The sequence below is a fragment of the Sus scrofa genome, chromosome 17 (assembly GCF_054392235.1).
Source record: "Sus scrofa isolate SSC_HxYL_T2T_F1_AM1 chromosome 17, Sscrofa_HxYL_maternal_Yorkshire_Landrace_v2.0, whole genome shotgun sequence".
Classification (NCBI taxonomy): Eukaryota; Metazoa; Chordata; class Mammalia; order Artiodactyla; family Suidae; genus Sus; species Sus scrofa.
Window position 1 is genome coordinate 11,865,230 of NC_139399.1, and position 13,458 is coordinate 11,878,687.

Here is a 13,458-nt window from a genome sequence, read left to right on the forward strand (position 1 = left end):
CCTTGCTCAGTGGGTTAACGATCCGGCGTTGCCGTGAGCTGTGGTGTAGGTTGCAGACGCGGCTCGGATCCCGCGTTGCTGTGTCTCTGGCGTAGGCCGGTGGCTACAGCTCCGATTCAACCCCTAGCCTGGGAACCTCCATATGCCGCAGGAGCGGCCCAAGAAATAGCAACAACAACAACAACAACAAAACACAAAAAGACAAAAAAAAAAAATTTCCGTGAGATACCACCTCACACCAGTAAGAATGGCCATCATTATAAGTCCACAAATAACAAATGCTGGAGGGATTGTGGAGAAAAGGGAACCCTCCTGCACTGTTGGTGGGAAAGTAAGCTGGTACAACCACTATGGAGAACAGTATGGAGGTATCATAGAAAACTATACATAGAACTACCATATGACCCAGCAGTCCCACTCGTGGGCATATATCCAGACAAAACTCTCTTTAAAAAAGACACATGCACCCACATGTTCATTGCAGCACTATTCGCAATAACTAAGACATGGAACCATCGCAAATGTCCATGACAGATGATGGGATTAGGAAGGTGTAGTATATATACACAATGGAACACTACTCAGCCATAAAAAAGAACGACATAATGCCATTTACAGCAACATGGATAGAACTAGAGATTCTCATCCTGAGTGAAGTAAGTCAGAAAGAGAAAGAGAAATACCATATGATATCGCTTATATCTGGAATCTAATATATGGCACAAAAGAACCTTTCCAAAGAAAAGAAAATCATGGACTTGGACAATAGACTTGTGGTTGCCAAGGGGGAAGGGGAGAGAGTGGGAGGGACTGGGAGCTTGGGGTAAATAGATGCAGAATGTTGCCTTTGGGATGGATTAGCAGTGGGATCCTGCTGTGTAGCACTGGGAACTCTGTCTAGTCACTTATGCTGGAACACTTAATGTGAGAAAAAAGAATGTATACATGTATGTGTGACTGGGTCACCATGCTGAACAGTAGAATATATATATATTATATATATATATATAAAATAAAGAAAAAAATAAAGCATAAAAAAAAGATTGCCATTCAAATCTTAGGGTGGAATGATAGGATCAGGAAAATTCAAAGCTGAGAAGAATTAGGTAAACTGGTGAGTTTAAAAAATATTTCCTTAGGAGTTCCCGTCGTGGCGCAGTGGTTAACGAATCCGACTAGGAACCATGAGGTTGCGGGTTCGGTCCCTGCCCTTGCTCAGTGGGTTAACGATCCGGCGTTGCCGTGAGCTGTGGTGTAGGTTGCAGACGCGGCTGGCTCGGATCCCGCGTTGCTGTGGCTCTGGCGTAGGCCGGTGGCTACAGCTCCGATTCAACCCCTAGCCTGGGAACCTCCATATGCCGCAGGAGCGGCCCAAGAAATAGCAACAACAACAACAACAACAAAAAGACAAAAAGACAAAAAGACAAAAAAAAAAAAAAAAATTTCCTTAATACCTCTCATAGGAAAATAAGTTGGATCAGTATAATTTAAGAAAAATAAATGCATGGAAGAAGGGAGGGGAGGGTTAAATCTGGAAGCCATGGGTTTAGGCAAATTCTGATCCTACTTAGATTATATGCATATCTGCGTATTTTTTTCCAGGGGAGATGATCTATTTAATTCTAGCCAATAGAACTGTCTGCAGTGATAGAAATTTTCCTATGGTGGCCACTAGCCAAATGTGGCTATTAAGCACATGAAATGGGGCTACTGTATCTAAGGAACTGAAATTTTAATTTTACTTACTTTTAATTATTTTAAATTTAAATAGCTACATGTTGCCAGTGGGTACCCGGTAGAAGAGTGCAAATGCTTGTCAGAGTAATTCAGTTATTAAGGTAATCATGTAACCAAGAATTTTTAAAACTATTAGCTTAGGTGAAATAGAGACTTACAGAGAGCCTTGCTCTTTTATAAAGAGATTAGGTGGAAGAGGAATTTTTAAAGATAAGTTTTTAGAGCTATTGAAGATTAATTTACAAATGAATTTTGTCTGCTTAAAACAAAATCCAGCAAGAAAATATTAGGCAGTTTTATAAAAACTTAATTAGTATGCATCATTTATGAAAACGTGTATTACATAGACTTAGTTATAGTAGCCAGCTTTGATGTATCATGATACAGGAACTAAATAGTGTAATGTTTTTATAGAACTTCCCTTAGAATTTTTTAAAATTGAATTTTCAAAAGAAACCATATTGGCATCTTTCTTATCCTCTTTTTCTAAAGATTGCCACATTACTATATGCTTAGTATTTATTTTTATTTATTTTAATTTACTTATTTTTTTATTTTTTGACCCTAGGTGGCATTAAAATAAATTGAAAAGTTTGTTTAATCGTTTTCCATTAAGAGCATTATGAATCTGCAGTTCCTGTTCAATAATATTTTCTCTTCTCCTTGACCATTTTTATTAAATTATATCATGAGTTTTTCACTTCATATTTCTTACCTGTGGATTACACCACCTCAAAAGCCATTTAGTACTTCAGACAAGTGCCTACCAAGATAATCATGGTCAGGTCTCTCACTGTTAAGTAATCCTTCACTGAGGGGATAGCAAGTACAAGACGTAGAGCAGTTACTCACGTTCTTTGTGTTAACCAGCATCTCTTGTGTATTCTGCCAAGTCAGTCAGATGAGATCATGGAGATTCATGGAGATAGAGAGCCCATTCCCAGATCTTATTATTATTTTTTTTTTTTTTTTTAGTGATCCCTACGGAATCTAGGTATTGTATCTTTATATACATTGACCATTCCAGAATCTTTCTCCCATAACATTCGTGGCAGTCAACCAGAACTATGTCTATAGGTCACAATATTCTAGTATAAACAAAGGAAGGGAATGCTTTCAGGGCCTCCAAGCTAGGCCCCTTCACATCCTCTGACAAACTGCCTGACAGTGACTCCTTTTCTCTTTGTTTTGTAACAAAGAGGGTGGCCTCAAAGGTAAAATGGAGTTTTAAAGTTCAGGATCTTATTATTTAAGGATTTGTATACCTTTTACCAAATGTGAGGACTGTCTGGTATCTGGATAAGTGTTGTTGGCTTCTTCCTGATTTTAATTTTCTCAGGATCCACTTGGAAAGTCAGTTAAGCCATTTATTCTAGTTTTAGATGCTGTAATCCAAAAGCAAGAATTTCAGTAACAGAATGTGTATTTTTATTTATTCCAAACTCCTTTTAAAGTTTATAATTTTGAGATTACAGAGAACTCAGGGTGCAATATACAGAAAGTATAAGCCATTTAATTAAAAATTCTTATATTACATTTAATAGAAGCATGAAGCTTATCAAGAATGAGTGATAACTCGAAAGCATAAAAGTAATAACTGTAGAGTTGTGAGTTTTGGCTTTTTGTTTTACTTTTTTTTTTTTTTTTTTTTTTTTTTGGTCTTTTTGCCTTTTCTAGGGCCGCTGCCTACAGCATATGGAGGTTCCCAGGCTGGGGGTCTAATTGGAGCTGTAGCCACCAGCCTCCACCACAGCCACAGCAACGCGGGATCCGAGCTGGGTCTGTGACCTACACCACAGCTCACTGCAATGCCGGATCGTTAACCCACTGAGCAAGGGCAGGTATCGAACCCTCATCCTCATGGTTCCTAGTTGGATTCGTTAACCACTGTGCCACGACAGGAACTCCAGAGTTGTGAGTTTTGACTGCAGTACAGAAGTCAAATCTCTAAGCAAGAATATCTAAATGTTTTATTCAAGTGTTACTAAGAAGTAATTAAGCACTTTGCAGTGTTAACCATTTCCAGCCTTTTAATATTATGTTAGATTCATACACTGAAAGCTAGCAACAAGTTTAAATTGTACAGCTGTATATAGACACGATTCATAATTTTGCTTTTTTCCCAGTATATCTGGAAGCATTAATGTGAATTTTGAATGAGTTTCTACAGAGGCATATGAAACAAAGTCGAATTTATTTGTTGTTTCTTTTGCTATGATTTTATAGTAATAGTTCAGTCTACTAAACAATATTTGGCATCTTCTTTAAAACTCTTGTTTTTTATTAATACTACTTGCTATTATAATAATATTTTAATAAATATGTAGAAAAGTAATATTTTATGTATAGCATAACTTACACTATTTTTCCTCTAGGTGTGATTTCCTACACAGAATATCTTTTCCTTTTATGTATTTTAACAAGTAAGTGTACTCATTAAATCTATTTTCGGATAAAGTTTTCTTTTCTTTTTTTTTTTTTTCTTGGGCTGCTCCTGTGGCATATGGAGGTTCCCAGTCTAGGGGTCCAATCGGAGCTGTAGCCACCGGCCTATGCCAGAGCCACAGCAATGCAGGATCCAAGCCCCATCTGCAACCTACACCACAGCTCACAGCAACGCTGGATCATTAACCCACTGAGCAAGGGCAGGGATCGAACCCGCAACCTCATGGTTCCTAGTTGGATTCGTTAACCACTGCGCCCCGACGGGAACTCCGGATAAAGTTTTCTTAAGTGTAATTTTGGGAGATCTTTCTTGGATTCTCTTACTATTGAAAATCAGCTTAGATGTATCCATGCTGTTTTGCAAAATTCATGTCTAAGTGCCAGTAGAAAATGCCAAGCATAGCACTATCAGGTGTCAAAACCATAAATATTATTATGGCTCATGGTATAGTAATAAAATGCTCATTAGTTGTAAATTTAGTATCATATATCAATTGTTGTGGTTTAATCTACATGGGAACCTAAATGTCAGGATGTGTAATGTTTGATGAATTTCCTGCTATGCTCATTCAAATCACATTTTCTGCAAGGCTAGTGTGAAAAGAGTCTTTTAACTAGTGAATCTATCCAAGGACCCATCATACATCCTAAAACAGCTTTATTATTTTTTTCCTGTCATATACAGCAATTCTTATGAAATATATGAAGGGTTTACCAGTGTGTTCACTTAAATTTCATTGCATTTAATGGAAAAACTTATATGCTATAGTTCCCTGTGCTGCAGCCACCTGACCTTTCTGTTCTTTGAATTCTCAACCTTAAGACTTTGTGCTTTCTGTTCCCTCTACCATCAGTACTTTTCCTCAAGATCCTCTGAGTAATAAAAATTTTTCAGATTTCCTTTGAAATGTGAAAACTTAGAGAAGCCTTATTTGACCATCCTCCCTAAAACAGCCTCTTCCATCACTCCCTTTTAATCCCCTTAAAATATTTTACTTTCTTCACAGTACTTGAACTATTTGAAAGTATTTGTTTTTTTGCATGTTTTTTGTCTCCCCACACTAGAATGTGTGCAGGGTCTACAATGGCAAAGATTTTTATCTTTTTATCCCTTTCTGTATCAAGAACGGTGTCAAGCACATGGTGTCCTCTCAAAAAAATAATTGCCAAATGAATGAAGAAAGAATATGGCTAGAGGGACTTTCAGTTGTGGGGATTCTTGGAGATGTGTGGAAACAAGAACATCAATAAAATTATGTCATTAGAAACCAGTTTCAGGAGTTCCTGTTGTGGCTCAGTGGGTTAAGAACCCAACATAGTGTCCGTGAGGATGCAGGTTCAATCGCTGGCCTCGCCCAGTGGGTTAGGGATCCAGCATGGCCACAAGCTGCAGGTAGGTCGCAGATGTGGCTGGAATCTGGTGTTACTGGGGCGTAGTTAAGAAGCTGCAGCTGTGATTGAAGTCCTAGCTGGGGAATTAACATATGCCGCAGGTATGGCCCTAAAACAAAAAAAAGGAAGGATGGAAGGAAGAAAGGAAGGCACCAGTTTTAAAATTCCTGTACTTCTGTAGTTCTCCTGTGGCCAGTGGTAGCGAGCCCGACTAGTATTCAGGAGGATGTGGGTTCAACCGCTGGCCTTGTTCAGTGGGTTAAGGATCTGGCATTTCCATGAGCTGTGGTGTCGGTTGCAGATGCGGTTTGGATCCCACGTTGCTGTGGCCAGCAGCTGTAGCTCCAATTTGACCCCTAGCCTGGAAACTTCCATATGCTGTAGGTGCAGCCCTAAAAAGCAAAACAAACAAACAAAAAAGTTAGTGCTGAAGAAAAGCAGATATTGTGCAGATTAGTGGTAGGACTAGCTGAGGCTGTCCCAGACTAGAAACCCATTATGATGGCTCAGTGCACTCAGTGATGCATTCCACCAGGGAAATTAGAGGAGTGAGTGCCAAGGAGTGTCTCAGGGACTTGTTACAAAGTTATTTGATAGCTATAACAACTTGAGATGCAAAATTAGAAGATGTAAGTACCTAAACCAGCAGAACGGTAGTTTTGAATAGAGCAAAACTGGTGAGGAAAACCACTTGTCAAGCTGGAATTGGCTTGGTTTAAGGGTTTTGGGAAAGTCATATGTAGTGGTTTTTTGCTTTGGTTACAGAGGTTAGGCTCTTTGGATGCTGTGAATATTCATTTGAAGTTTAAGACCCATCTTAGAAACTAGAAGTTTCGAGAAGGAATTTGAGTTGAAAGATTATGGGTGGTGTTTAGAGTAGAATCATGAAAAGCAGATATTGTGCAGATTAGTGGTAGGACTAGCTGAGGCTGTCCTCAGGCTGTGTATAATTTTCTCTTTATTATTTTGATTTTTCCTTCCAAACAATGGTTGTAAGGAATTCTTCCTACTTCTATTTTCAAGATCTTTTTAAAGGTTAAAACTTGATATTCAGAGGTGGTGTAACTTTTTCTTTCTCAAATGAATGATAATGAAAGTAATTCTGGATTCCTAAAATAACATGCAAAAAATGAACTTGCATAAAATGTTGGCTTTCTTTTTCATTATTTTCAGACAGCCATTAGCAGTTAAGAAAGTAGGGCTGTATGCTTCACTTTGCTAGATTATGGATTTCACAACAGGTAGTGGCAAGTGTATCTCTGGGAGGCCCCTTTTTAAACTTTATACCAGTCATCTTAAGAGAGAAGGTCAAATGTTTTGAAAAAGGCATGTACACTGAGCTCCTCTTTGAAGGACACATTGACGTTTCCTTCTGCACAGGTTTCTGTCTTTATGCGTTAAAAGTGAAAAGAAGAGAGGGATTGAACCTTGTTATAAGTTTCATGCAATTAAAGCAGTTCATAGTATGTGAAAATTTGCCTTTCTCAGAAAAGCAGTTGTTCCATGCATTTGGGGGAAATTGTGAATTAATTATTCAAGCCCCCTTTATTTTATACCTCTGTGTTTGAAGCCTCTAGAATATTAAAGTCACACTCAAATATGTAATATCTCATGCTGGACACTTTTTTCCCCGTAGGTCATTTCCATTATAATTTTCCCAAAGTTTTAGACTGGTCTATTATGTTGTATTTTTATTTTTTCCTCCACTTTAAGTAGCTGACATATTGAAAATATTTCAAATGTGATGAGGTGATATTTTTCTTTTAAACAAACTGATGGACTTTGGATAAGAAAGAAATACTTATTTTTAGAGGGAAGATAGTCAAATTTTACTGTCTGCTATGTAATAGGTAACACAAGATTTACAGTGTATTATCAATAATGCTACTATGAAGCAGAAATATATATACTTATATATAGCTTTTATTATATATTGGTAAAAGTATTCTTGTTACAGAATATGAATAATTGTTTACAACTAATATGGATTTTATACTTTAAAAACATTTTTCCATTTCACAAATATTTTCCTGTTTTTGCTGGCAGAGCCACATGCAGGTTTTAGAATAGCTTTCAACATGTTTGACACCGATGGCAATGAGATGGTGGATAAAAAGGAGTTTTTGGTGGTATGTATATTATAGACTGCATTTTATCAGTAATTAAATATTGGAAACATATCTTACTGGTTTTACATTATTTAGAATATTGATATAGAAGAGAGAAAAATTTATGCTTTCACTTTAATGAGGAAGTGTATACTCAGGTATGTTGATTTTGAATGATTTTTACACTATAAAAATATAAATTATATTCAGTGTGTAAAGATGAGTATGGCTGTTTAATCCATTTTCTGATAGTTTGAAATGTGTCAAGAATTTCCCCTTGGGTGGGTGACGGGCAGTCCTGAAGTGTCACACGTGCCCAGTCCCTATCATAGCAGCTACCCAATCGCAGCTCTTTGCCCCGGGAACCTCCCTTCCTTCTCATTCAGGGATTTGCATTATTCTTTTTCCTTTTCTCTTCCACTCATTGCTGCCTTATTTTTCTAGCCTCATCCCACTTTCCTGTCCCCTTCTCGGTCTTTGACCAAGGGCTGATCTGCAGTGGCGGGTGAGAGTGTTATGGTGTTTGTCCTTCAGTCTTTCTCACCTGACTAGTCCTGTGTTGGTGCTGGTCTGGCAGCATCACCATCTGCTCACTCATCTTACCACCTCTTCCTAACAGAAAATAGAAATTTTTATATTTCTCTTTACCTATGTATCCTGTATCTACTTCTGCGACAAAATGCCTCTTCTGTTTTTCTCCAAAATAGAAATTAACATTGGTTTACTCCTTACAGTAATAAGATCTACCCTTAGCATTTAAGTTCAACTCAGTAGTTACCTATATTCTCCTAGTCAAAAGAAAAAATAACGTAAAGAGCCATTTTATTTTCTATTTTTCCTTTGTAAAAAGCCAATAAAAATCCCTCCAAAAGCATCTTAAATAGTTTATTTTCTTTAGAGGCTGGAACATAGATGAGAAATTAGGAAATCATTCTTTTCCATGGTAGGAAAGAGAAGAGATTAAAAGTCCTCATCAAAGGCCAGTTAATAGCCTTCAGAAGGAAGCAAGCAGACTAGTGACTGGGATCTAGCAAAAGGCGTAATCTCACGCCCATGTAGCCTTTGCCCAAGTATGGTTCCTGAGTCACCTCAAGCTGGAACCATGGAGCACCTCACTGTGGTGCTTTTCAGGATGGTGGGGAGGTAAGAGGTTTCAGTTTCATTGCAGTAGGTAGAGATGTATTCCTAACATCCTAAAACAGATTGAGTTAACTATAGTTCTGTCATAATAATGTCCAACTGTATTTTAGGATTTTCAGAATGGACCCTACTAATCTATACAATTTTCAGTAAACTTTTCTATGGCAGCAGTGCCAAGTTCCACCCCACTATCTTAAAGATTAACTTTGGAACTCATTTCTTTGGAAGTTTCCTGTGTAAGTGTTTTCCAGAATCTTGTCTGTCTATGGAGATGAGAGATAAAAACATTCATGTAGAACTTCTCTTTGTTTCTACTCTACAGTCTTATAAAAGCTGCCCTTGCTTTAAAGTGGTGGTCTACTCTTTGCTGTGGCGATATGGATGATTTTGTGTGTTATTTGTTTGTAAAGAACAAAGGATTCCTAAAAGCAGGAGGTGGAGTTGGACAGAGTTATTTGTGTTGGTCTAAAAATCTGTGATTCTCCTGCCTGTTTATAAAGTGATTATTAATAACCCTTACTTAAAAAAAAAATTCTTTTTCACTAAGAAGTGTGGAAATAAATTTATGTGTTAATAAAATCATTTACATTTTGAACTGTATTTTTAATTATTATCACATACCATGGGAAGTAATACATTTTATTTGACTTTCAGCTATAGCCATGCAAAATGAAATGAAGAGTTGTTCAAATTACGCAGACAAGAACAATGACCTCATCAGAAAACTGAGATAGAGATTGGATTAGGCTTCTATTTGTAAAGTAGGAATAATGCCATGTATAGTAGTAGCGAACATTTACTGAGAAGTTACTGTGTGGCAGGCAATGTGCTAAATAATTACTTGTAATATTTACTCTGCACAGTATTCTTTTTATAAGACCTATCGATTATACTTCAATAAAGCTGGAAAAAAATGTTGCTATCAGGTAAGGAATTATCTTCACATTCCTGATATGGAAAACGAGCCTTAAATAATCAGAGTAACATGCTGAAGGGGTCATCCGTGTTCCTACCATAATGCTCAGGTACCAGATAGAGACTTTAGAAATCATCCTTACTTTCATATGTGAGCACATTGGTGCCCAGTGAGGGTTGAGTGGCCACCATCATAAAATTAGAGTATGACATGAGATGTGTTCAAACCCAGAATCCCTGACTTCTGGCCCATTGTCCTTTATTCTGAAGTAGGCTTCACCTCTTTTTATGTGCGTGCTGCAGGCCCCATATCTTTATGTCTTAGAGATAAAGTAAAACTGTAACTTTGTACATTAAACTTAAGTATGAGTTGCCAGAAAACACAGAGGATGTGTTTTCTTCTCTCTCAGGAAAAAAAATTGGTATCAGAAAATACACTAGTTTTAACGTTCTTGGTGGATAAAGCTATTCTTTGTTTTTAGAACATACCTAGCACAGAGTGTTAGGTAGGTATCCAGAGACTTGTCGGATATTTGATTTTTGATTGGTTTTCTTTTCAGCTTCAAGAGATATTCAGAAAAAAAAATGAAAAGAGAGAAACTAAAGGAGATGAAGAAAAGCGTGCAATGCTGGTAAGAATATATTAGTTTCAGCTGGGTTTTCTAGGTAAGAATTACTTTATTCATGTTGAGAAACAATAACATGAAACTTTGGAGCTGTCCTTTACTTTCTAAAGTTCTTATGTAGAAAAATTGCTTCAGTATTTGCATGCTTTGATATCAATATTTATATCAAGTATTGATATTAAACATCTGTATCCATAATCATTCATTAAATCATTTTCATCCATATTGTTGTTATCCATGAGATTTGAAGGGTATATCATATAATAGATTAATACAGATCATTATGCATGTAAAAATTTAAAGGTGAATTGCAAAGATTTAATTATATGTGTGAATAAAGTGGTGCTATAACAATATGAATGTTGAAGCAAAAACAAATGATTTTTTGCATTCATAGAAATATATATTATAGATTTTTCTTCTGGAAAAAGTAATGTTTTCATCTTATTCTGAAGGTACAGTTAAGCTTAACTCCACTTTCCTACTAGTTTTCTTCTTGCTTGTCCCCAGTATTTTATATTTCAGACTAACAGCACTCCAGGTTCATATAATAAAAATAACAAACAGGTATCGAGACCTTACTATCAGACACTATACCAGGTGCTTTGCATGCATTTTCTTATTTCATCTACCCAAGAGTTCCCGTATTGTTTGTAATTATAGATGAGAAAACTGATAGTTGGAAAGGTTAAGTTTCTTGTCCAAAATTCCATACTTATTAAACGGAAAAGCCAAGATTTGAACCCATACCAGCCAGCTCCAAAATGTGCACTTTTACTCAGTAGGATATTTCTTCCTCTGGTATTTAGATCTAGCATAAACACAGTGAATTTTGTTGGCATATAAATGATAATTGTTTCATTTGCAAGTTAGTGGCCCTGTGAAATAGTTTAATTGGTCTACCTGGAATTCAAATAATTAACTTCAAAGAGTTACAGCATTTTTTATTATTCTCATTGTTATAAGGATATGTATTAGGTTTTTTTAAAAACATGGGTTCTCTGTAGCAGATGGGTGTCATATTCTGTCCCAGTAGATTTATGAAGTATTTGTATTTTATTAATAAAAACAGATTATCGGGATATGAACATATGTTATTTCATAGGATATTTAACTATATTTAAATATCATAATTGGCTAGGCAAGTTGTTAATAAAATATTTAGGAGGTTGAATTATGTTAACAAATCTTTTTGGGAAACCTCACTGATAAAGTAGGTAGTATTTCAGTGGATACAAATTTAACTGTTTATTTATACCAGTTCCAGATAGGACTTATGGATCTTCTGGTAAAAATACAATCCTGTTCTAATCATTAACATTTACTAAAACACCTAAATCAATTAACAAGAGAGAGAGGAAAGGGAATAATAATAGTAGACAACCCACAATGGGAAAAGCTACAGTGTCAGCACAAAACTTGGCTCTGAGTGTCATTGCAGCCCAGGTACAGTGAATTTAATATTGATGATTTAATGCAAGTAAATTTATAATAGTAATATAGTAAAACTTCATTAACTTGGATTATTTAAGGAGAGTCTATCTGAATTATGAAATCTAAATTATATCAACATACCCTAAATTATATTATTTTATATGCATATATGCCGATCAGTTGAAGCATACTATAGCAAATATTTGGGGAAGGAGATTTGTAAATAACAGAAAAATAGCTTGTAAGTCATATATACCTTATTTATATGTGAGGGAATGCTAACTAAAGTCATTCACCACCACAGGCACCTCAGAGGCATTTATCCTACTTAGTTTAGTGCTCCTGAAATCTCATTTACAGAATTTAGCTATCAGGACTATTTTTTAAAACAATTCAGAAATAATCTTTAGGATAGCCTCTGAACTAAGTAACACTCTAGAAATTACAGCTCTCTACAAATATTTGCTACTTTATTTAACAATAATCATAATTAGTGGTAACTTATTGTTAATAGTTGTCAGATTTTAAACAATGCAAGACATGAACTGATGAGATTTTTGAGTTTTGAAGCAATTGAAATTTAGTTTATAGTAAAAATGTATGGATTACATTAGAGAGACTGTAGCACAGGCTTGGTGCCAGATTTTTGGGGTTGGAATATTAGCTCTGACATTTGTTACCTGGGTGACCTGGAACCAGGTTCTTATTTCTTTGTGCCTCAATTTCCTCACTTGTAACAATAATAGGAGTAATGAGCGCATGTGATTGTTGTGGAGGTAAAATGAGCTAAAACATATAGCCACCTAACAGTATATAAAATACAATAAAAAATCAAAAAGATTAGCTAATTGTAAAACATGAAGTTCTCTTTTAATTAGTAGAACCATGCAGCTACTTTAAGCAGTATTACTTACCCAAATCAAAATTAAATCATGACTAAATTTTCAAATATTTACATACCAAAATGAAACTAACTGCTTCAGAAGGAAAGAAGGAAATGAGCATAATATTTCTTTGGACACTTATCAGGTGCCAAGCTATATACTATATCCATTATAAATGTTACTCCCATTTAGTCCTCATTACATTTCTCTCAGGTAAGTATCATACCTTTTCACAGATGAGAAAACCGTCTTAGGCTCATTAACTTGCCTGAGGTCGCCATACTCACAGGAGCAGAACAAGATGCCACTGTAGGTCTCATACCATTTCCACTTCCATGCTGCAGCTTCTAAATTTTCCCACTTATCCCACATGGAATTGCTGAAGCTTGTCTAAATAAAACTGCACCCTTTGAGGAGCATGTTTTACTCAAAAGAATAATTCTATCAGAAAGTTATAATGAAAGTGGTTGAAATGAGCACAAGTTCATTTAATATTTAATTATACAAGATTTTAAAAACTTTGCTACTCATCTTTAACATTTATCCCACTTGTACTGTATGTGCTCTATATAGAACGTAGCATAATGATTTGCCCTTCCTAATTGATTATTTTGTCGTCTTTTTCTTTTTTCTTTTGCTATACTTGGGTTCATTCTGAAATGTGACACTTCATTTGGCCCTTTGTGCTCTATGTCAGCGTCTTCAACTTTATGGATACCATTCTCCTACTAATAGTGTATGTACAATACTTTAAATGTTCTTTATGTAAATAGCCCT

At 35.9% G+C, this 13,458-nt stretch overlaps 1 protein-coding gene across 11 annotated transcripts in view; it reads left to right on the forward strand.

Moving 5' to 3' along the window:
* Positions 1 to 13,458, forward strand: part of MICU3 (mitochondrial calcium uptake family member 3) — a 106,877-nt gene that overhangs the window by 59,083 nt on the left and 34,336 nt on the right. For 4 of the 11 annotated variants that reach the window (XM_085002970.1, XM_085002977.1, XM_085002980.1 and 1 more), the window contains exons 5-9: positions 4,113 to 4,160; positions 7,621 to 7,703; positions 9,686 to 9,748; positions 10,298 to 10,369; positions 13,379 to 13,417. In XM_085002970.1, coding sequence (XP_084859096.1) covers positions 4,113 to 4,160; positions 7,621 to 7,703; positions 9,686 to 9,748; positions 10,298 to 10,369; positions 13,379 to 13,417 — 305 coding nt within the window. The remainder of the gene's footprint in view (positions 1 to 4,112; positions 4,161 to 7,620; positions 7,704 to 9,685; positions 9,749 to 10,297; positions 10,370 to 13,378; positions 13,418 to 13,458) is intronic. The other 7 variants (XM_085002971.1, XM_085002978.1, XM_003359862.5 and 4 more) reach the window with 6 other exon arrangements.